The following is a 26,217-nucleotide window of genomic DNA, read 5'->3' as shown; positions in this document are numbered from 1 at the left end:
AATGCAAAACAATAGCTAGGAAAGTTTTGCAAAAGGACACTGACAGCAATAGTTATTTCCAAAAATGCGTAGTAATTAAAATACTTGTTTTCATCTTCACAAATAGGCATAGGCACATAAAGAAGTGTAGTATATGATAATGTGGCATTTAAAACCAAGGAAAATCAATAAAATTACATTAAAAAATTGGGAAATTGAACATCTATGTAGAAACAAAGTAAGCTCGGTTTTTACCATTCATAAAATCCAGATATTAATATTTGAAGACTTTAATGTAAAAGGGATTGTTAAAAAGTCAAACATCCCAGAATATTTTGAAAATCTTTGAATGGGAAATCCTTATTATACAAGACACAATATTTAGGAATCATCAAATGAAAGATTAAGAATTCGATTACAAATGTCAGTATAAACGCAGAAAAAGGTAAGAGAAAAGTGGAAGAAAAATAGGGCTTTACATATGAAGAAGACTAAAGTATATTAGAAATCAAAATTTAAAGGGTAAAAATAGTAAAAAGAAGTGTGTAAAAATGTAGGAATAGATGATTAATAGAGGAAACCATAAAAATAGATGCACTTTCTTAATAATTATGGGAATCCAATTTTCCTGTTTATTAGTGATGAAACCATCTGTGGAGTCAGGCTGCCTGGGTTGACATCTACTCATCTTTTTCTAGAGGTGCTATCTGACAAAATTACTTAACTTCCTTCCAAGTTTTTCATCTCTATAATATGGATAATATTATGACCCATGTGGCTTTACAGAATTACAGATTTTAAGTTAATAAATAAAATACACTAAGAGCATTGTGTGCTATCACAAGAGTACAAAAATGAAAGTTTTCATTATTAAAACAAAAATGAAATGTCATTTTTACCAGTTAGATTAGTAAAAATCAAAATGATGAACATTATCAATTAGTGAATTACACAAAAAATAAAAAGTTATTTTATTGACAAGAATGCTAATTGCTACACCGTATTTGAGTGATAATTTGATAGCATGGAAAACCTTTTACCCAGCATTACATTTGACCAAGTAATCCTACTTTTAATAATCTGTTCTGCAGAAATAATAGCGCACATGCACAAAGATGTATGTACTCATGTGTTCACTACAGGCTTGCTTGTAATCACAAAAAAATCTGAACAATCTAAGTATCTTTCAATTAGGGAATGTTAATAAAATGTTGCTGCTACCTCCAAACCAGGAAATACCATACAATGGCTTGAAGAGTGAACTAAGTCTGTATCAACATGGTAATTTCCCTGTCATATATCAAAGTAAGCCACAAGATAATTGTTCTATGGTGTCCTTAATCATAAATGTAACAAAAACAGAAACAAACAAAATCAACTCTTACTAGAATGATGGGGCCAGAAGTACACCCCACATTATTTTTAACAAGGGTTGCTTCTGAGAAGAATAGTAAGCAAAGGGAAGTTATATCCTTTTAATCAGTATGCATGTTTAAATTTGTATAATAATGTACTCCTAGTATTTTTGAAATATGGACATTTAATATAAAGTATTAAAATAAATGTAAGGGCCAAAAAATACATAAGTTACTAATCCTTGTTGGAAGGAACTAGTTTCACACCGCCAGTTGTAACCAGGCTCATATGATTGAATTGGTGTTGCAGTGGAGTAGGGCGACTCTCAGGACAATGTTAGAGCAATGTGCCATGATCCCTTAGCAAGTGTGAAGTCATAATTTTACCAGGACTCAATGTATCAAGAGTGTGTGAGTTCATTGTGCTAAAGATAATCCCTCCAATTCCTTGGCAACTTACAGATGTATGCTAAAGGCCCAGAGCATTTTAGCATATTTATGTAATTTTGCATTATACAATATTCAAAATAATGTGTTCTTTGAAAATAAATGTATGTGGGTTAACACATGATTACTATGTCACATGCTTAAGAACCCTCTCACTTACCAACAAGTAAGCTGAGTAAGAAAGTTCTGTGAAACCTTCGGAAACTCTGAGTCATTCAAAAGCAAGAGGGTTGTCCAGGCTAATTTTAGGGCATCGAGACAGTAAGGTGATAAAGTTCTGTCTTTTTCTGTATTTCATTTAAAGGATAAATTTTAAGTATAAATCTTATAGGCATTTGAACATTTTTCAGTTATTTTGTTTAAAAGGAGGTTTTATCACAAATGTTAAAGGAATTATTTAGACTGAGATGTCATTGAATCTATGTTGGATACATACATAATGCCTCGGTTTTATGTATTCTAATTAAATCAGACAAGAGATTGAAGGTTTTTTTAGACATTAAGATCAAGCTTGGCTGTAAATATGAAGAAGACAAAAGAAAAGAAAGAAAGCAGAGCAAGAGGGAAGGATAAGAAATATAAAACAAAGAAAAAGGAAGAGCAAGAAAAAGTAGTAAAACAAAGAGAATGATACTATTTAATCCTTGAAATTTATTGTATCTCACATACGTTTTCCATGAGAAAGTATGTGATGAATAATAAATATGTACTACCTGACATGTTCTAGAATTTCTCTCTTTGATGTTCAGCCACACAGGCCAAAGTGTGAATTTTGAGGGCACGGAGACATTTGAAAGCTGAGACCTGCCAGCAGCACACAGCTGGCTTGTGTCACAGCAGGGATTAGATACCAGGCCTGCAGACATTTATTCAGCCTGGTACTCTTTAGCCACAACATTCAAATTTCATCACAGCATAGAGTGCCTAGAACTTACATAGAGCATGAATTGAGCAAGAATTTGCAGAGGATAGAACTGTGTACATTTATGAACAGAATATACATATCCCAAGGAAAAAGAGTGAGACTATCTCTTGTGAAATAGCATCTGATAGAGCCGGAGGTAATTCTCTTTCATTTATGTGTCCAGAACCCGTTGTTAACATTCACATGAGAATTATTGCCTATTACTGCTGGTTCTACGATTGCCTGCTATCCCAGATGATGAATGAAGCCAGAATAAATGTTATAGATTTTTTAAAGCTGTATATATTATGGGCAACAGCAATAAACTTACGCCATTTCACCTCAGTCAGCAAACAGAACATGAAGGTCAGGGGGTAAATATTTGTTAGAGAGAAAGAAAAATGTATGATTACAGCTTCATTGTTTTCTAATACTGAGTGATGATGTTGCATCACATGTAACATTTCTGTGAAAAATTAGATCAACATATATGCAAAAGAGAAGTAATTTATCATCATAAATATTTGTGGCTGGGCTACAGGGAAAATCATCAGTGATATAATTTATAGGAAATGTCACTGGGGTATGTTTATTATGCTTTGCATTTCCTCTAAATCAGTTGGTGTTTAATTCAGTAGCTATACACCGAGCGTCTGTGCTAGGAACTTTGCTGGGCTCTGGGGAACAGGAATGAACAAATAAAAGTGTAAGGTTTTAAATAAATGATAGTTTTGTGAGGGATGTTGCACTGCCAAGTCTGGAATGGGAAATTCTTTCTGTCCATAGATAGGAAAACAAATCTGCCACAGTGAAAAAATGAACTTTAAAATAACCGCATTAATGGAAAGTAGATGGTTTAACTCAATTTCATCATAAGAACATTGTATTTAACTAAATTTTGTGAAAGTAAAGGAATCACAGGTCTATTTTTGTGATTTTCCCTGATTTTTTTTTTTAGGTACATGGAAACCTAACGTTACATGTACCATCTGTCACAACATTTATATTTTTAGAGGAGTAAATATCGCTTTATGATAAATTTTAAGGCTTGAACAGTTTATTCGAATTACATAAATAAGACATTTGAAATTGTGGGAATTTTTCTGTATATTTTCATGTGCAAAATATATTATTGGGCGTATGTTCCATGCAAAGAAATTGGATGTCTGTTTCAGGAAAAAAAACCCACCTCATTTCATTTAGATTTTCAATTGCATCTTGCTCTGAGTAGCTTTTCAGGTTAATAACATCACCCCTCTTGGCATAAACTTCACTTATAAAATGTATATGGAAACCCTAAAATAATAGAATTTCACAAATATTCTAAATATTGTATTTTCGTACTAAAAGGATTATTTTTTCCTATTATGAGAACTAATTAACTACATTTCATAGGTAATTTTAAACTAACAGCTGTTATTTTGCAAAATGATAGCAAAAGATGAAAATACTGTTTCAGAAATACCCCAGTATCAACAGAAATAAAATTTTATAATAAGAACCCATTTTATGTCTTTGCTAGCCCATTGGTTCTGATTATATGTTCATTTGCAAAACACTCAGTAATTATACAATTGTGAAAATTTCTGATTTGGGTATTGCAGAGAATATAAGAATTCTTATGGTTGGATTTATTGCCAATAACACATTTACCTACTGATTTATAATTTTTTCCAGCATATCTCTATATATTGTCTAATTTAAACTTTAAAGCATTCACGTAAGGTAGACAGGAGAGGAATTAATATCCCCATTCAATAGATTAGGAAGCAGGCTTAAGATCAGTGGCTCTTTGAGCAGGTGCCCAGGAAAGTACAGAGCTGGGCTTCTGATTCAGGCCAGTGGGGAGGTAAAGGTAGTGTGCTAATGGGGTTCATAATCAGGGAGGATCATATTCAGTTGATGGTAAAAAAGGAACCCTTCCTGGAAGAAGGGTATTTATTAAATGACACTTATCAATTACCTGCTGTGTACCAAGTATTTGACAGGCATTCATGGATAAATGGCACTTCATTCTCTACTTTCAATTAGCTCACAGTTTATGAGCAAACTAGACAATTATAATCTAGACTAACATGCAGAAAGAAAGATTGCTTTAGAATCACATGCAGGAGCAGCTTGTAATTCAGACCACACAGAACAGGTAACACCTGAGCAAATGCTATATGTGGTCTTCTCTAAGCAACTGCAAGAAATTGATGGATTTTAAGCAGGAGGGTTATATCTGCCATGAGAGGAAAGAGATTTATTATGAAGGAGGCTTTTTGGGAGGTTATTGCAGCCATCTAGTCAATAGATGTTTAAGGACAATATTAAGGCAATGTCATGAGAGCTGGAGAGCACAGATAGAAGGGTCAAATGGGCAATTTTTGATGATAATTTGTATGCCAAGAATAAAGGAAGTGAAGTCAGGAGTGATTCTAACATTTTTTGTCCTGAAGAGACAGGCTTGATTTCAACACATAAACACTTCTCTTGGGGAATTAATGAATTTTAGGTTAAAGGAAAATATGAGTAAAATCCTGGTGCATGACTCATAAATATTAATATCAGCATTAATTAGAACATTGAAACATAGGAAAGTCATGAGAGACTTATAGGACGAACACTCTTTTCAACTTATGTTTAATACTTCCCGGTCCCACAATGAGGCAAGTAGGTAATATTTTTATTGCTTTTTCACAGATGACTAAGCTCAGATAGACTAGTAAAAAGTAACTTCCCTAACCAACCCAAGTAGAAAATGGCAAAGCCAGGATTCAAACCCAGTTTGTTCTCACTTTTAGCACTTAGAACTGCTGTTTCTGAGGTCAGAGCCTCTCAAGATTCTTGAAAACAGAATAATAATATCTCTGTGATATTTAATTTTTGAGATTAAAGTATATGTGTTTAGATATTATAAAACAATGTCATTTTGTGTATTTCCTTTTTTATTCTAGAAAGCACATAAGGTCATGAAATAATCGAATATTTTACTTAAAAATTATACCAGCAGGGAAATAAATACAAAATAATCATGAAAATACATTATTGAAAAATTGATAATATGTAATATATTTACAGTATATGTTTTTCTCAGTAAATAAAGGATGACAGCTGGGGTGATAATGAAGGTTTAGAAAATGTTTGCATTAGAAGTTGAATTTGACCTTGTTAATAGGAATGAAACTGCTACAAGATAGCATTTGAAGAAGAAGAAAGACAATCGGAAGACAGATCCTTGAATGATGCCTTTGTGTGATATGCCTTAGGAAAACTAATATGACAAGAGTATAAATTAAAGGAAGGAGAGAAATGAGGCGGGTCACATGTCAGAACCAAGGAAGAAAAGGAAGGTGAAGATGTAGGAGATGCTTAAGAAGTACTGTTATGCAAACTTAATATGAGTGGGGATCTTACCCGTTGTGCTTAGTACCGTCTTCCCCAAACCTAGATCAGTGCACAGTAGATTCTTAAAAGTGCTTTGTAAATGGGCAATGAATGAAATAGAATAAAATTTAAATGGTGGTGGATGGCATGCACAGGACAGGGAAGAGCAAGAAGGTCATTATTCTGAACTATTGCGTTTAAATGATGGCAATAGTTATCATGCATGAATAGAAAGGTAAAAATTAGCACACAGATGTGATTCATCAAATAAAGTATTTTTACCTTGTTTTTATGGAATTTGTTGGAAATATATGGTATTAGAAATTTCCATATAAAGAACTGAGGGATACTGGAAGGTGACAGATTGAAGCTACCTTTTTTTTTTTTTTTGAGAGAGAGAGAAATAGTTTCCAAAATTGATAATTATATTTTATCAAAAATGACTGAGTGTGGAATATCAAAGCAAAGATAAAATTCTATTTTTTCCTGAATCAGATCATAATACTTATCCTGTTTGCTGTGCATTTTCTAAATTAACACTATGCTTGTCATATAGAATATTTACAGTACATTTTTTGGTAAATTAATAGTTACAGGAGACAAATGGAATAATAATGAAGATTTGGGAAATATGTGCATACACACTGAATTTGACTTTGTGGAAAGGGGTAAGACTACTAAGAGGTAGAGTGAAAGAAGGGAAGAGAAAACAATTGGAAGACAAATCCTTGGAGAAGGTCTTTTTAATTTAGGATGTAGGATAAAGATAAGGCAGTGAAAGATAATTAGAGAGAGGAAAAGTACCATGATGGTATAATTTTACTTGGCAGCAATGTGAAAAAAGAATTAGAAGAGAGAAAGACTAGTAACCGTGGAAAGAGAAAGAATTTTAAGAGGCAAATTTTGGTTTCATAAATTCAGAGAAGCTAAGAAAGCTAGATCCCAGGAAAAGATGATTATTTTTAGTTACTGAGAGATCCTTACTAAAAGATGATAGGGAAATTTCAGTACTGAAGTCAGGGTCAAAGTATGCACGGGGTTAATGTCAGAAGTGTAGGAAAAAAGGAGAGAAGTTTTCAGTGCTTTCCATATTTTCATGTCAGAATTCCTTGGTGATGCAGTTTTTACCAGTTTTTGTTCAAACTGCAAAGAAGCTATTGCCATTTCTGCTTATGAAGCAGACTATGCTGATTCATTGAAGTGAATGTCAACTTATAAATATAAAATATGTAAAACAAAAAATCATGCTCAGTTCTTCTTCCTTTCTACTCAATAACTATGTGAGGCTATTTAGATTTTGTTCAGCATACAGACTTTATCGTGTATGCTACATTAGCAGCACCAATGAGCAGAATGACCTAAGAGGAAAAAGATGTGTGTTGGATGCACCATCAGCATTGGCTTATATCATCTGGGCTTGTAATAAAAAGTGAAATAATCAGCAAGTTACTTACACCCAGGAGATTATGATTTGTGCTGTTTGACCTAAAGTGTCTTTTAGGACTTGCCCTTTGCTGAGTTTCTCAAAGTTGATTTAAATATTTAATTGCAGAAGTCCGTGAGAGCATCTTTACCTACTCCTTTGCAATCCAGTTTGTCTCAAGACATAAACACAATTCTAATATTAATCAGGATAATCATTGAGAAACTTTTAATAGTGTTTCATAATGTAATTGTAAGGGTCATGAAGCTGGAGGTGAAATTGTGTGGATTTCTGTTTCTTTGTCTGCCTCCAGAAATGACTATATGGGATGTTGGTATTGTCTAACTCATTTTAGAAAATTGTCTTTGGAATGATTGCTTCAGAGTTTATGACACTTTATTATGGATGGTCTTGATTGTAATAAACCTTCCTCTATTAGAGGATGGATCAAAGTTAAGGAAATGGTTTTAAACTTTGGAAACATCATTAGGGAATAAGATAAAAATGAAAATGAGTAATTTCACTTCTAATGAAGTAGGAGTAATTCCAAAATACTGCAACTAATATTCTTATGAAAGGTGTCAGTTGGTTAAATTGCCTATGCTAAATTGGGGGAAGGATCAATATTACAATGTGAACAGTCTTGGATATTTGGGGATGACGTATTTGAAGCATAGGGCTAAGTTTTTAATCTTCAGATGGTTACTACAAATGAGGGAAGCAAAGTACCTTAGCTCAGGTCAGCATTTTGATGGATTTGATTGATTCCTGGTTGTAAATCTCAGTGGCATTCTTATCCTGCTTAAGGACAGAGACAGTGACTGCCCTGAGGTACAGAGAAGGAAATGAGCACTGTTGGCTGAATGGCTGTTAATTGTATGTGTAATCAGGAGGCACAGGAAACAAATATCCAGAAAAATAAGGACATAGGCAAATAGACACGTGAGTGGTGCCATGAAGAAATGAAGGATGAGAGAAGAGGGTTGAGGAAACCAAAGAGAATCAGGAGAGAAAGGCTATTGCTGTAGGTTCATTGGAGAATTAGCTGAAGTGCCCTGGAAAAAAAGGATGTCTTCTGAGTTAGGTGGATTATAATTCCTTATGAAGTTTTGTGCAGCTTGTGCCTGTTGTTGGGTCACAGCCAGTGTTTCCAGATGGCCACAATAACCAGGAGGTCCCTTGACAACTCACTCCAGAGCCTAAAACAAATTGAAAATGAAAGGTATGGCTCCTTATTAAGATTGTCTGTGTATTCAAACAGTGGCATTCTTTATCAAGCATTCTGCTGATGCTGTGTCTGCTGTTTCCATCACAGAAGCTATTTCACTTAAGAAGAGAAGAGGCCTCATTAATAAATCATGTTGCATGATATTCCTGTAGTACCTGGATGACATGCCCACACTTTGCAGGAAGTGGAATTAAATAGACCCAGAGAGAATTTTATAGCAAGTCTTTCTTTCATGTGTCATTTGGAATCATCAATTTCTGAACAAATTTAAGATTTAAGATATACCTGTCCGTAGACATATGCTTATGTATAAAGTAAGAAATCACTGCAGAGTTTTTCTAGATGAGATGAAAGCTATTTTTATGTATGTGAATAAAGGACATAGTTATCAAATACACTAAAGGTTATTTTCAACTCTGTACCCAGACAAGAACAAAAAGTATGGGCATGAATAAAAGACAGTAATCTCATTTTTGCCTTATGTTAAGGTATGAAAGAAATGTAATGAAATACATTCAGTTGCTTTCTGAGATATTTCAGTCTGCTCTGTAGAAGACTGGTAATAAAGGATATGTCAATTTACATATTACACAGATTTTTGGCAAATAAGGGCCACTTAAAGAGGCAATCTCGCTTTCCTTTCGATTCATACCATACAACAGTTACTAAACATCATTGCATATTATTTTTTGATTGGATTGTCTAGATCTGGCAATTAGAATCTGTACATATTCTAGCAATGCTCACATTCATGAAACAAACCTATTTTTTCTACACACCATCTATTTTTGTGAAGGAAATACAATTACATAAGATAAGGTTCATTTTATTTCTCAAAAAAAATTAATGAAGAGGATGGTAGATGTTATGTTCTAGGTTTTTAGATTGAGATACTGTATGACTCTTTTCCATTCCTCGGATTGAGGGACCTCAAGATTGAGAAATATCAACTATTTTATTTATTTAAAGCCACATAATTGACTTTACTAGTGGCTTTAGGCACTGTTCTGTGGATGGTCAGTGCTCTATAGAGATTACAGGGGATCAGTCTTGGACAAAGTACCCTTTTTTTCTCAGAGAGATATTACTGGATTCATGTTTCAAAAGATCATTCTTATTATATTGTGGAGAATTGAATGGAAGGAACATAAGTGGAGGGAGGAAGACAGTTGGGTAGGTATTTCACTAGTCAGGTAAGAAAAGCCAAAGCCATCTTTATTCATTAATTAAGAGTATGGATTCTAAATTTAGACTCCCTATATATATGTTTGAATGCAGCATCTATCACCTACGCAAGTGACTTTGGTATGTCACTTAATCGTTCTATGTGTCAATTTTTCTCTCAGTAATTTGGAAATAATTACTTTTGAGTTCCTAACTCAAAAGTTACCACAAGAAAGAAATGAATTAACATACCCTAGACCATGCCAGGCACAGGGCAAGCACAATGTTAAGTATATACTGTCAGTGAACTAGGATGGTTGGAAAATGGAGAAAAGTAAGTGGCCCTTATTTGAGTATATCCATGTGTTATAATGAGCATGACTTAGTTATGGACTGACTTTCGGGGAAAGAATGAAAGCAGGTAGTGTCATATGCCATTCACTGCAAACAGAAATATTGAAAGAGGTTGAAGGATTATGGGAGTAATGGGGAGGTCCAAATACAATGTTATTATTTGTTTAAGAATTATGGTCCTTAGCCAAAATATTTTGGTAATGTGTAGTGTAACATATAGGGTAAGTTAGGTCTATGCGGAAGATTAAAATGAAAAGTTCTGGACTTTATTTAATTGCTTCTCAACTGAGTGACAATGTGACAGAAGTCCCTTTGTGGTGACATGTCTCTCTATGTATGATGGGAGTCTGGTATCTATCCTGTGTTAAAGAGCTTTTGGTATGCATTAGGAATGTATGGAAGCACATTAACTTTCTAATATAAAAGCATTGTAAATACAGTAAAGATTTTTAAAGGAATTGGATTATGTAGGGAATGAGCTGTCATGAATGTGTTTAAATCTTAGGTGACTATAGTTTGTTCTTATAGCTAATATTTTTTACTCATACGTTTTTCATATTTGTTTCTAAAATACGTTAATACTTACAGAACTTGTTAAACAATGAGGTATGCATTTTCTTGTAACTCGAATTTTTTTATGCTTTAGAATCTTTTAGATTCTAGAAATAGAATGCTAAGTAAATAAGTGCTCATCAAGTTCAATGGATCATTAAATCTATATTTCTTACAATGTTAATTTTGTATTTTATATAAAAGTACATTAAGTTTCCAGCAAATTCATATGATTATATGCCAATTTCAGTGATTTATTCTGTCTCTTGTTTCTTATTCTAGTCTGTTCCCAGTTTTCAAGAGGAGTCTATGCTATTTTTGGATTTTATGACAAGAAGTCTGTAAATACCATCACATCATTTTGTGGAACGCTCCACGTCTCCTTCATCACTCCCAGCTTCCCAACAGATGGCACGCATCCATTTGTCATTCAGATGAGACCTGACCTCAAAGGAGCACTCCTTAGCTTGATTGAATACTATCAATGGGACAAGTTTGCATACCTCTATGACAGTGACCGAGGTAAGTGGCAGTATGTCATCTCTTTGTAACTGGGCAAATTATATGCTGACACTTGACACTTCTATGGATGTTATAGAACTACAAAGGTATGATAAAGCTCAAGGATCCCTTGGTTTAATATTGCAGTGATAATGACTAATGTAATTTGAAACCTGAGAAAAATATTTAGTGTAAAACAACAACAAAAAAACTTTGTGTATACAATTCAGAGAAATAGACTGTATCAACCCAATGCCCAAATATTTAGTTGTAACATAAAAAGCAATTTTTGGCATCAGCAGCTAAGAACCTACAATACCTCTGCTACTAGTCCAGAGTGAATGAAGTGGCTTGAGTAAAATATAAGTGAAAGATACAAATAAGAATGTTTATAGCAATGTATAGTTATTAAATATTCTTATATGCATAAGTTATATCAGTCATTATTATTGCCCTTGCCTTAAAACAAGATCCCTGAATCTCAGAGAATTTAAATTTTTTCTCAAGATCAACCCACGTGTGGTACAGCTTAAACACAGGACTCTGATACCAGACCCGTGCTTGTGACACCATTTCACATAATTGTTTGTGATGGGATGATTTTGAGTAGCATGCCTTGATTCATGATATTAAAATGTGTTGAGTGGGAAGTACAACCTTTACCTTTCTCATATCCTGTGCTGTGAAGTTTAGTATTAGCCCAGTATGCCATAGAATCCCAGGTGTTCTTAGCTATTCCTGGGTCCATAATTGGGTGTCAGTGGAATTGTGTACTCCCTAAATTGTATGAAACATTTGTATGTGTGTGTGTCTGTGTTCATATGAATATTTTTTTTTTATAAAGAGTAGCTGTAAATCAAAGACAAAAGAGTGAGGGACCACTATTGTCTGAGTACCTAAGTTCCATAGTGTGGTTTCCTCAGCATCTTGCTTCCTGGAGTATATATAGGTTCAAATGAAAACCAGAAGCCTGTTCCCACCAAGATAGGGCACCTTGTTAACCCACAAGGGCAGACAAGAAGAGAGCCAGCCGTCAGTCAATTCTCCATTGATTAGTTTGTAGTCATTTACTGCAGCAACCTCGAGTCAGGAGTGTAGGAGCTAGGTGTCTGATTCTCTTCCTTGTCTTCCTAATCCTGGAAATGAGAACACTCAGTGGAAAAGCCAGTCAGCACTATACAAGCTGAAAAAAATTTGCTGTGTCAACAACTATTTTCCCCTGCTTTGAGAAGGGAGTGCTTGGCTATTTCCATAGGGAATTAAAAACTACAACAGAGAACCATTTACAGTAAATATAGATTCCAATGTGCTGGATGTTTCAGAAGCACAGGTATTAATGTGATAAAAGGGCTTATAAAACTGAGCTTATTAAATTATTTTTAGATTTTCCTCTTGCTCTCTGCTAACTTCTTTAGTATTTTTGTTGCTGTTAAAGCTAGCCTGAAATCTGGGTGTATTCTCAATATCTCTTTCATCCTTGCATCCTATCGATGTGATTTCTACTGCCTAGCTATATTTTATCTGTACACACTCTTCCTTTTCATTGCCATTACCCCAGGCCAAGCCACTATAAGGTGTTCACTCCCTCGTCTCCCCAATTCCACACTTGTCGCTCTTTAATCTGTTTTCCACAAAGTAGCAGGAATTATTGTTAAAAAAATTTGTTGGACTGCATTACTCTCTTGTTTAAAACACTTCAATGACTTCCCATTATGATGAGGATAAAACTGAAAAATTGGCCGGGCACGGTGGCTCAAGCCTGTAATCCCAGCACTTTGGGAGGCCAAGGCAGGTTGATCACAAGGTCAAGAGATCGAGACCATCCTGGTCAACATGCTGAAACCCTGTCTCTACTAAAAATACAAAAAAATTAGCTGGGCATGGTGGCACGTGCCTGTAGTCCCAGTTACTCGGGAGGCTGAGGCAGGAGAATTGCCTGAACCCAGGAGGCGGAGGTTGCGGTGAGCCAAGATCACGCCATTGCATTCCAGCCTGGGTAACAAGAGCGAAACTCCATCTCAAAAACAAAAAAACAAACAAACAAACAAAAAAACTGAAAAATTTTGGTTGGCTTTAAGGTCTTATAATATCCAATTCCCACTCAACTCTCCAATGTCTTCTGCTCTCTTGCTCACTCATTCAAGCTAAATCCATTTGACCTTCTTTCACTTTCTCAGATGCAGCAAACTCTTTCACTTCAAATCTCTGCCCATATCACTAATCTTTACTCCTCCTTGACAACTGGGTTCATAAATCATTTCCTCAGTGATGCCTTTCACACTGTTATCTTTCAAAACAATCTCTTCTTTTTCTTCATAGGACTTAGGAAATTTCTAATGAATGGTGATGTTCATTCTGTCACTTAAGAACTGCCTGTTGAGCCCCTGCTGTATTCCAGGGACTGTCTTAGTTTCACAGGATAAGTATGGTTTTCATGAAGGTGTGACAATAAGCTTGAGGAAGACACTACCCCAGCTGTGCTCAGTGTACTGGATGTTCAGCTCATGACTCTGTACCCAGTAATTCAGATAATGCCAGAAACAGAGTTGATGTTCAGCAAATGGTGTTAATAAGTAAATGCGTTAAACATCTGTGTGCAGTATTTTAAGTTCAAGATGATTTTTGAAGCTAAATGTTGCTTGCAAAATTGAAGAATTGAATGATTAATTCTCTTTGCACTTTGACAAAGTTGATGGAGGATTGGTATTTTTAGTTTAGGAATATATTTCACCTTCATTGTTACCCTTACCATTGCTCCCTCTAGTTAAAACTGAACTTTTTGAAAAAATTTAAATAGACAACAGCTGATATAAGTTAAAAAAAAAAAAAGGAAAACCCTAGTATTTGAGGAGAGAAACTCAGAAAGACAGGCTCTGGAATTAGCAGGTGAAGATGGATGGACTTATGTACTTGTGGAAAAAATCTGGAACATTTTCAAATACTTTTATTAATACTTAGAAATATTAAATGAAATTGAAGTGATGAGATAATCTCCAATTATTATATTGTACAAATTAAATTGAGTTCAAGTGCATCTGTTGAGATAAGAACATCAGAGTGATAATATTAAGTAATTACATATTAAAGTCAAAATGACCTTATGGATACGTTTTCAAGGTGCTATCAAGTAGCTGTTGATGTTTTAATGTGAAAAGCATTACACTGGCCTTTTATCTGAAGTTATTTTCAGAGATAAATATGTCAGGCTCTCATAATACTGGCAAATGACTTCATCTTTGTGTAATATTTTACTTGGCTCATGGAAATGGAATTTTTGCTATCCAATTTTTTCTTATTGACGATTTAATTTTATGGCTTTGCCATCATATTACATTTTAACACGCTTATTCATACATTCAGTGTGTTAACTGTGTTCCCCCCCCCCATTTGGTCCTAAAACCATTTTACTTATGCTTCAAAGTAGGCACCTCCTTTCTTTAGTGTCACGTGATTTGAATAATGCACCTTTGTTCCCTTTATTCATATCAACCAAAGTTTAGAAAATAGATCCCATGGTTTCATCTTTCTACCTCTGTCTCTACATACCTCTGTTTCAAACAGTTTGGCCTGTTCTTGGTGTGGCCCTCTCTTCACCTCCTTTATTACATGTGTGTGTGTTTTATAGGCTCTAATCATCTTTACTTTTTGGAGAGTGTAGGTCAGGAATATATACTGTTAAATTTTAATGTCTAAATGTGTAAATGACTGTTCTTTGGAATAGCATAGTGTCCAAATGTGAAAATCGTCGCCGAACATTCTGCCCTAATCATGAACTAGAAGAAAAAGACTTAACATTATTCTATGCTGCTTAATTTCACCATCCTTAACTAGTGAAAGCCATTCCTGCTTCCTGGCTATCTGCCCAAATGCTGAGCAATAAGTCAAGAGGCTATATCCCACTTTTAAACGATTAGGGACATGGATGCATGGATAGAAACTTCTTTATGTAGCAACATCTTCGTGTGAAACCCTCTTTGACTAACCTAAGTTTACTGGTGAGAGGAGAGCTGAAGCTGTGTCTCTGGTGCCAGGAGATCTTTCAGGTTGCTGGTGTCTTCGCCAGGATGTGGCAGGAGCCTGGTGCTCCTTGATGGCCCTTGATGACCCTGAAAGCTGCATACCCTCACTCCATAAAGAGTACATAAATAGAACTTCAACACATTTTTAACAATAGAGCAATGGAGTTACCTATGTTAATGCATTCAAGAATATGTAATGGTTTTATTTTTGGATATATATGTTGTAAGTCTGAATCAGCATTTAATCCAAATGTGTTTTTTTGTTTGTTTGTTTAATATAAACATGGTACGATAATACTTTTCTACAGACAGTAGGTAAAAACAAAGTTAGCACTTTATAACTGTGTGTCTTGGTTTTAATTTTGAGCAATATTATTTCTCCCCTGAAGGGAAGGTACTTTGCCTGCAGTTCCAGGAAAACATATGCATAGAACAAAAATGCTTTCAAATTATATATTTTTTCCTCATATTCTTGAGAGAGCTGATCAGGGAAATATATGTTAATCTAATTTGGCCTAGGCATGCTGCCATGATTCAGTGATCAAAAATATTAATTTCTATGCTTGAAAGTATAAGTACAGTTAATTTTAAATGGAACAAAGAAAATATTTTTAAGCAGTAGGACATGGTTTAAATAATATGTATCTTTCGGCAGTAATCATTTTTAATTTCACCCTTTAATGTGCAAACTGAAAGACTTCACCTGTGTATCAGGCGAACTTTTAAAGGGTTTGTGTACAGACAAGTGGCTGATGGCTTGTCTATAACTCAAAGTATTATTAATACTGGGTCAAGATGAGAGTGTCGCTGATTGACTAGTAGTAATACTTTGGGAGAATTTTAGGTAGATTGTCATTTTTGAATAGATTATACAACTACAACCAATCAGTAGCATAGACATATGAGGAAGTAATGCAATTTAACATTATTTAATCTAACCTGACCTCAAGTGATCTGCCCGCCTTGCCCTACCAAAGTGCTGGGATTACAGGCATGAGTCACCACACTGGCGCAAGTTAGAAATTTCTTTAAATGTCTTCTTACTGATTTTATACATTATCTCTATATTCGTTTGCAAGGTGAACTGCTGAAAATTTTAGATTTAGGATTACCGCTTGATGCAATCCATTTACAAAGTGTCCTTTATATATAAACTTTCTTGTAATATATGTTAAAAGTTGAGACATAATGTTAAGAGTATCACCATCTGAAATTTTATTATGTAGTATACTTTATAATTAAATAAAACAAAATGAAATAAGCTATTTCAGAGAATAGGGGATGCTTACTGGTAATTGCTGTGTAGTAATAATATGGATAGCACAGAGAGCTCATCCATGGATATAATGTCTTTAAGAAGGCGACAGGAGGGAGTTGAATCATGACTGGATGTGGGAAAGTAGAACCTAGTCAATGGAAAATGTCTTAAAATTTAGATATTTTTATTTATCTCACTTGTGGAGAAAACTGGATAGACTTAATGTCTGTTTTCGAGTACATTGATAGCTGCTGAATTGATCACAATGACTAGCTGTGTGTATTCTGTCTCTACTGATGAAAAGGGAAGGATTTAATTGACCTATAGTGTATGGAAATCGTAGGTGATCTGTGATGTGTTTTAAAGATTTGTCATTGAAAATGTTTAAAAAATGACACGTGGTCTTTTTATAGTATCACTTGAGAAATTTATGTTTATTTATATCTTTTGCCAGAAGACTGGACAGAGGAAACTAATTTCATTTTGCCCCCCCCAAAAAATTTAACTTTTTGCAGCATATGGCCCAATCTTTCATTCTTAAATAAAAGTAAATTATTTTTAATGTTTATTATAAAATATTTTAAACAACAAATTAGAAAGAATGTTATAAAGATTCCCAAATACTCTTAATCTGGCTTTATTAAAGACTAGTATATGGGCAATTTTGCTTGATCTGTATCTCTTTGGTCCCTAGAATTATTTAAGAACAAATACCAGATATCTTGCCATCTCATCTGTAAATATTTCAGCATTTATTTGGAAAACAATGACACTTTTAAATATAACTACAACAACATTATTATACATAGACAGCTAACAATTCATAAATATTATTTTTTTCCAGTTTGTTTGAATCAAGACAAAGATGAGTTCCATATATTGCAATTCGTTAATATAACTTTTAAGACTTTCATAGTGTAATGCAGTTTCCCACAGTCTAGATTTTGATGATTGCAACATTATGGTGCTTAAAATATTTCCTTCCATATATACCCTGTAACTTGGTAGTTAGATTTGGAAGCTTGATGAGATTCAGGTTTACATTTTTGGTATGAATGTAACCAACACTGAATAGATATATACCTATTCAACACCAAAATAGGTGCTATTGGATATTATTATTTAGAGACATATATTTCTGTTGTCTCTCTTTTTGAGTAGTTACCAGCAGTTGATGATTGTTGCCTTTATTCATTAATTCAGTAGGTGTTACAAGATGGTGATAATTTTAACTCTACATTCATCCATCTTCTATTAGCTGGAGTATTTCCAAAAACAAAGACAGTTAATTCATTATCACCCTGAAAGTGGTTCATATAGGAAACGCAGGAAAATGCTTGTTTTATTTTATTATTTACCAGTCTTCGAATTAATTAATTGGTTCCCTAGCATCCACCAAAGGCGAGCACATTATTAAAACATATTATTATCTCATAGGTTTAAAACAGTTTATGTATTTAAGTAGTTTGCAGTTATTCTAATTAATATTATTCTAATTAATATTAGGACTATTTGAATATTGATTAAAGTAATAAATGCAAAAATAAATATATAAACTATGTATTTGAGTATTTTGTGTGTTTAAGTATTTTATAGTATTATTATACTATTTTATGTATTTAAGTATTTCAAATTAGCTCCTGTGTGCTTTGAGATAATATTAATGGTTTTAGAGAGTTCCTTCCCTTCTGGTGTCAAAATATGTTTTAGATTCACCTTGTACACTTTTTGACCAATATTGAATCCACAAAATTTTTAATGGTGGTTTTTCTTTTTTAAAATAGTATTCAACAAAATTGATAATAGACTTTTTTTATAGAAAAAAGATGTAAATAAAATTTGGTATCTGAATTTAGGTTATGAAGAAATATGATCACATTAGGTGAATCCTACATTTTAGCAATCAAAAGGGGCCACTATTCTTTTGAAAAAGATGCAGGCTTTTCTCGAATCAGGAAGACGATTTGCTGAGTTCTGGATTCATTCTCGAGTCTTGATTTTATGTTGTTTATTAAGTTATCAATAAAATGTTTAATTTGGTCTTGCTGTGACTAGTTGAAGGGATGTGAAAGACAAGTTTATGTGCCGTGTCTCCAAGTGCTAAATTGAGGATAAAACTTTTCAGGAAATAAATCCTCTAGTTGTTGTACCTCTTCGTCCTAAGTATGAGGTAATATGAGGACAATTAAAAAAATTTCCAAGTAATATGCTGCTATAACAAAGTTACTAACAGAAAAATATTTATATTTAGAAAGAGAAGTAAATTGATGCTAGAGATGTAACTGCCACCATCTGGTTATGGTGACCACTTCAATCTCTCCAGGTTCATTCCGAGGAACAAATATATATATATATATATATATATATATATATATATATATATAAACAGAATGCTGTTGAAGGGAAAAAATGAACACAAACTATTGACTAGAAAGCAATGGGAGAAAATATAGCAGCCTCAGAGATTATTGGCTCTTATCTTCACATAGACTTACATAGATTCCTCTCACTGAAAATGTACTCGTCTTTTTCAGGATACTAATATCAAATGACATACTGTCATGTACGACTAAACATTTTTTTTTCCTATTCTATAAGAATAAGATATGTTTGTGATGCCATTCAGTTAAAACAAAGGTATTAATATTACACTTTAGTAATATTCTAAAGAAGACAGCTGATAGGGTTGGAAGAATAGGATATTATTTTCTACTCAACCAATGACTCCTTTGGTCAGAGCAGTAACATTTAGGTAATGAGTTTTTGATGTGAAGTGACATAAGAAGAAGTTGATAAAGATCATAGCTATAGCTTTTTTCGAAGGAGTCAACATTCCTTTAGTTGCACAAATATATCTACCTTAAAAATATATTCACTGGCACTTTCAGAACACAGTTCTGAGTTATTCACGTATCTTTATCAGTCATCATTTTTCTTTGCCTTCCTAGGCTTATCAACCCTGCAAGCTGTGCTGGATTCCGCTGCTGAAAAGAAATGGCAAGTGACTGCTATCAATGTGGGAAACATTAACAATGACAAGAAAGATGAGATGTACCGATCACTTTTTCAAGATCTGGAGTTAAAAAAGGAACGGCGTGTAATTCTGGACTGTGAAAGGGATAAAGTAAACGACATTGTAGACCAGGTTTGCCCCTTTCTGTTTTCTAATGACACCAAATGTAGACTATGCATGCAGTATCAGCATTTGCAATGTGTATTTGTGTTAGGTGCTTGAACAGCAGCTTTTGCTTTATGTTTTATGTAGGATGCAGCAAAAAATCATCCATTAAATTATCTCTGGCTTCAGTTAGCAATAGAAAATGGTCATCAATAAATGCTGACACATCATATTAATCATTAAGTAAATTCGATTTATAATTCCTGAGTTTTGTATTTTATATGATAAATATCACCTGCAACTTTGAAATTTTGATTGGAAAATTTTAAATTTAAGTGGTGAATTTTTCAGAGTTAAAGAAATATAGACATGTATTAAGTTAAAACAAGTTGAGTTCTAAGGGCAAAGTGAGTAATTCATAAATTTTTTTGAGCTACATAAACTATCTATTCCTCCAGAAAGACTGTATATTTATTTGTGCAAGATACATTTTTTTCTTCTATTAAGGGACTTGTGTCACTATAAAAACATTGATTGGGAAATTAAAATACGTGAGAAAGACACATTTGGGCTGTGTTTACTATTTGAGAAGTAAACTAGATGCATCCCCTTGGACTGTTTGAAGGAGTACCATGATACCAGTGATAAGGATATTTTTATCTGTGCTTAGAAGCTACCTTGTTTCAGTTTGAGATCTTTCAGGATAGGGGAGCCATGCAGCATTGCCCTCATATGACAGATAAAATCCACCATGATTTACGCATAGGGTAAGTGACTAGGGATAATGGTGACACAGCATCATCATCATGATTGACTGAATAAGGTCTCCTTTACTGGTATCTGAATCTCTTCCTAGCCGATAAATGTGTATGTGTGTGAGTATGAATGTATATGTGTGTATACACATATGTACATATATATGTGCACATATATATATTTACACAGTTGACCCTACCAATATCCTACCATTGACCAGAAGCCTTGCAGATAACATACAGTCAATAAACACATATTTTGTATATGTATTATATACCATATCCTTATAATAAAGTAAGCTAGAGAAAAGAAAATGTTACTTAGAAAATCATAAGGAAGAGAAAATGTATTTACTATTCACTAAATGAAAGCAGATCGTCATAAAAGCCTTCATCATTGTCATCTTCACACTGAGTAGGCTGTAAAGGAGGAGGAAGAAGAAGGGTTGGTCATACTGTCTCAGAGGTGGCAGAGGTGGAAGAAAATCCATGTATAAGTGGACTCACACAATTCAAACCCATGTTGTTCAAGGCGCAACTATATACAGTGTGGCTACTATTGCCTTAGAATACTGTAGAAGGGCAAGGAAAACCCATGCTAATGCATTAATGCGTACACCAGTGTGTATTTTCCTTGCACTTGTACGGTATTCTAAGGCACTAGGAAAAAACCCTATTCATTAATTAGTTCAAGACAAAACATTCTGCAAACATAAATGTTGGTGAAATCCTAACTGATACATAATAATACAGGCCCTAAGACATACGAAATAGATCAGTGACGGAGTGTTGAATAACTGAATAGAACTAACTTGTTATGCATGAGAACTAAATGTTGTATGCCAGGGAGGTGAATAATTCCAGCAGAAAAATCTTGATTCCAGTCTCAGGAGATGAAACTAAGATTGTTTTTAACCTGAAGGCCTCTTGTTAAAATGTGAACCTCAAAAACTCATTTGAATTTCATAAGAGGTTCTCATTAAAACTGAATTTTTATCATATTCATTAGTCTTTGGTTTAAAAAATTTAAGTATTCCTGACTCATCATCATAAATGTTGGTGAAAGACTATTATAAAAATATGTTTTTCCAAAACCAGAAAAGAGAAACTACAAAAGAAAATGGGAATGTATTAGAAGGGATGCTTTAAAGTAAATAAGATTATGGTTACATAAATGTCCATTACGAATATCTACTCAAAATGCAGAGTATTTTACACTTATATAAATCCCTCGAATGTATTACATGAGCATGCAATAAATGGCCTCAGCAAACATTTATTGAGGCCATCCTCTGGACCTGAAATGAAGGATTCAAAGAAAGGTAAGAAAGAGTACTGTCTGTATACCATGAACTCATTGTTTAGAGATTTAAAAATGCACACATATAGCACTACAGTATTACAAGTTAAAATGTAGTCTAGGAGCATGGAGGAGAAAGAACCTTTCTTAACAGGGGAAGGATCATTTGTGAAGGGTTCACATAAGATGTGGCATTTGGCTTTGCTTGGATTCATTCATTTATTTGTCCAGTAAATACTCCCAGAGTGTCTAATGTTTGCCAGACAGGCACTGCAGTAGATCCAAGAAAGCAATGTTAAACAAAATAGGCCCGGCACCATCAGTGCAACTATCAATAACGTATTTACAGAAGTTCATGTATAATTATACTAACGGAATACACTATAAATGAAAAGAATAGTATGTTATGAGAGATCATTATGGAAAGAAATAATTTAGATTTTTTTTTTTTTTTGAGACAGAGTCTCTCTCTGTCACCCAGGCTCACAGCAACTTCCACCTCCTGGGTTCAAGTAATTCTCCTGCCTCAGCCTCCTGAGTAGCTGGACTACAGGCATGCACCACCACTCCCAGCTAATTTTTCTATTTTTAGTAGAGACAGGGTTTCATCATGTTGGTCAGGCTGGTCTCAAACTCCTGATCTTGTGATCCACACACCACAGCCTCCCAACGTGTTGGGATAACAGGCATGGACTATAAGTATTTTATTATCATTTGATAAAACCATGACAGCCCAGATTTCTAGCTATTATTAGGTGGGAAAAAGATTCAGCCATCAAAAACATTCACAAATTAATGTAACTTTTCTACTGATAGTGCAATGCTAATTGTTATTATAACACAAAGGCATGGTGGTTAGTATGGCCAACACGAATTTTTATATAGATGCCGGGCTAGTGAATTTTCATATCCTTCCTTTCTCTCAAGTAAACTCAAGTAGGAACTACTGGTATCACTTTTATACTATGTTTTTAAATATTTCTCAGCAGGAAGACATGGATGATTCAGAGAGTAGAATGTACAGTAAGCAGAGCTAACGGATGTCAGCAGGAAATAGGAGGGACATAATCAATCTGATTCAGCTGATGCTAATTCATATGTTTTTCATTCAGAAGGACATCTTTTCTTCAGAATTCTCCCTTTAACATGGAAGGTTCAGTTGCTTGGAAAAGGCAATTTAGTCATGTTATGTAAAACTGAGTCAGAAAACAATATAAGTTTTAACTTCCTTTCAAACAGCTATGGCTTAATATCTAAGTGACATATGGTAGAATCGTTCCTAGGATTCTGTTCTTGCTCTTTAACTAATAGCATTGCTCTGGAGCACCTGATTATGTTTAGGATTAGACAAAGTCAGGGTAGTTTTTTCCCGGGGGGTGTAAGAATTGTTCAAGAGTTAATAAGGCAAAGGATACGGTGGTGGTGGAGCTTTCCAAGCAGACAAGCAGAGGAAACAGAATGTGTGAAGCCCCGAGTTGATAAGAAGCAGCTTCTCTTGCACAAAAATCCTAAGAGGGTCAATGTGACTTAAGGGGGAGAATAGGAAAGTTGAGCCCAGGAAACTTGCCAGATCATTGAACTTTGCAAAGCAAAACCCACCAAAACCATTTAATCAGAGAAATGTTTTGGTTTGAATTATGCCTTCCATTGGTGTGATTATCTCCTTTAAGACATACATTACACTATGTTGGAATGTCAATGTACCAGGACTACAGCATGGCCAGTTTGTCTATTTCTATTCTCTTCGTAATTTTGTAATTGATATAGATCGAAGTCAAATTGATCAATGATGTCTACAACCATTGTCAGCATTACCACGATGACCACTTGTTCCATAATGTGTTTATCTTGATATTCATTTTAGATTTAGATCTAAATGGAGAAAAATTAGCTTCTCTGATACTTTGCTGTCTAGAGCTGAAATAATGTCCATTTGGACTAAATTATAAACATTTCATGGTCCTTAGGATAGGAATGTTACTTTATATATCCATGTAAGAATTCTTTTATATTCTTTTTAATATTCTTTTAGAATGTATGTAGTACTATGAACTCTGTGTATTTATTTGAATATAGATGTATGAATATAAAACCTCAGATATAAATAGTTTGAGCCATTTAATGTTTTATTAAAAAGACAAAAACATAGCCTTTGAAGAAATGTAATTATGACTTGTCCTAGATTAAAAACACTTTGGTTTTATGCTTCTTAACATTTTGTGGTTTTATTTTTTGCTCTTAACAAAAATGAGGTAATAATTTTTGTTTAGTTAATGACTTCCTGGAAGATAATCACTTCTTAAGCATTCATATGTATTATTACTTCTTATTAGAGAAATATTCTCTAATTTTGATAATTACATTTTATCAAAAATAACTTATTTTGGCATATCAAAAAATCTAGCAGATAAAATTCTACCTTTTTTTCCTGAATCAGATCATAATACCATTAATTTTACATTGGCATTATTTGTATTAATTCAATAATTATTTATTTGTCCTTGTCAGGTTATTACCATTGGAAAACATGTTAAAGGGTACCACTACATCATTGCAAATCTGGTAGGTGAATTAATTGATATATATTATTTTATTAGATATACTTATTCATTAAATATTTAATTTTGAATGGTCAGCATTTATCAGTGGTGTTTAAAAAAATATAGTTTGATTGTAATCAGCCAGGTGTGGTGGTGGGCACCTGTAATCCCAGCTACTTGGGAGGCTGAGGCAGGAGAACCGCTTGAACCCAGAAGGTGGGAGTGGCCATGAGCTAAGATGGTGGCATTGCACTCCAGCCTGGTGACAAGAAAAAAAGTTCATCTCCAAAAAATAATAATAATAATAAATATAGTTTGATTGTATTTGATAGCTTAGATAATTTTTGAAATTATGTTTTAGAATTGCTTCCCACTTTATATTTTCTAATAAATTTTCTATTATTATAAAAGATGTAAGAATTTCTAGAACAATATTTGACAAGCTTCACAAATTGTCTTAGACAGTGTATTTTAAGAAAGGGAAAATTTTCAAAAATATGGAAAGTTTAATTGTCCACATATTCCCTTGTCTCTGTTTTTCACTTTTTTACAAACTCTGCCCTCTGCTCATTTCTTTATTTTTAGCATATATAATATCTGTAATAAATGCACATTTGTGAGAATGTCTTAGTACAAAATTAAACCCAAAATTATCTAGAATATTGTGATATTATGTGTTATTTCTGATTTCCTACTTACTATATAAAGCAACACAATGAAAACTGAATTTCTATAGCTGATTATTTTTTCATTAAGAATCCCGTAAAAATGAGGACCTCTTAATCAATGCTTCTAGGGTTTGTGTTTTCTCTGGGCCATCATCACTCACATTGGCTCAGAATAAAGCTTTTACAATAAAAACAAAAGATAGTAGTGTACTGAATCAAGAGAGTAGTTAATTGTATTTCTCTCTTTTAAGTATCATAGAGGCAATTTAGAATTATCACTAGACATTTCTTTTTTCAAAATAATTTAAAGCCTTTACTGCTCCAAAGGTTGTTATTTAAAGAAGTAAGATGCTATATGATTCAGGACCACCCTCCCCCTGCAGCCTGTCTCACCCAAGAACAGGAAAAAAAGGTGAGAAGAAGAGGGAGAGAGGCAGAGAACTTATTCTAAATAGCACAATAGGACTTTGAAAAGCTTTTGACATATACAAATGTAGATTTATTGTATGATTCCTAGTTATCAGATTGTTACATCAGGAGACATTCGTTCTAGTGGTGACAGAAAGAGATAAAACAATACAATGTTTACAGCCTTTCAACTGATAAATGTTGTTTTCACTAGAAGTTGGAGGAATTTAGAATATTAAATCTCAAACCTGCATGCTATTGGGTTGCTCAAGACAGAATTTCTGTTTGAGGATGAAATGTGTAATACTAAAGAAATTCTCTAGGACTTTCCCTTAGAGTGCATTAAGGAGATGCTAAGGACTCCCTAAAGAGAAGCAAGAGTTAAACTAGACGAAGCTCTGTATTCAGTCTCTCCAGAACCACATTATGTGCAGGAAACAGCCTAGAGAGTCAGTCCCCTGTGTGAATCGTGCCGTTTGATGAACAACACAAGCCACATTGAAAGCTGTGATCTTTAAAAATGTGCAGATGGAGAAGATTATATTGGAACATTGAGAAATAATGACAGAAGGTGGCTCATCAATTTGAGAGCTGATATCCAATGCTATGAAAAAGGAAATAGGTGTTTGAATGACCAGAGTCAAAAGAAATGTTGTCATGCTTCTAGCGAGAAATCTACCTAGTATTTTATCTGAATTAAAGTTCTGTTTTTCTTTTCCTTAGTACTTGGTTTCTTTGCCATATGAACTTCTAGTGAATCAATAAGTTCAAAAGGCTGTATAGTGTTGCAATTTCTGAGAATTTAGAGGACACCTGGAAATTTCACTGACCTCCGAAATTAAAGAGTGCCACCCAAAGTTAAAGGGCTTTCATCT

At 33.9% G+C, this 26,217-nt stretch overlaps 1 protein-coding gene across 6 annotated transcripts in view; it reads left to right on the top strand.

Annotated features, from left to right (window-relative positions):
- Nucleotides 1-26,217, top strand: part of GRIA2 (glutamate ionotropic receptor AMPA type subunit 2) — a 144,841-nt gene that overhangs the window by 71,453 nt on the left and 47,171 nt on the right. For all 6 annotated transcript variants that reach the window (XM_074396790.1, XM_074396788.1, XM_074396789.1 and 3 more), the window contains exons 3-5: nucleotides 11,058-11,297; nucleotides 19,502-19,698; nucleotides 24,235-24,288. In XM_074396790.1, coding sequence (XP_074252891.1) covers nucleotides 11,058-11,297; nucleotides 19,502-19,698; nucleotides 24,235-24,288 — 491 coding nt within the window. The remainder of the gene's footprint in view (nucleotides 1-11,057; nucleotides 11,298-19,501; nucleotides 19,699-24,234; nucleotides 24,289-26,217) is intronic.

Source organism: Saimiri boliviensis, chromosome 3, assembly GCF_048565385.1.
Source record: "Saimiri boliviensis isolate mSaiBol1 chromosome 3, mSaiBol1.pri, whole genome shotgun sequence".
Classification (NCBI taxonomy): domain Eukaryota; kingdom Metazoa; phylum Chordata; class Mammalia; order Primates; family Cebidae; genus Saimiri; species Saimiri boliviensis.
The sequence above is the reverse complement of the archived record's forward strand: the minus strand, read 5'-3'. Positions and strand labels throughout refer to the sequence as shown.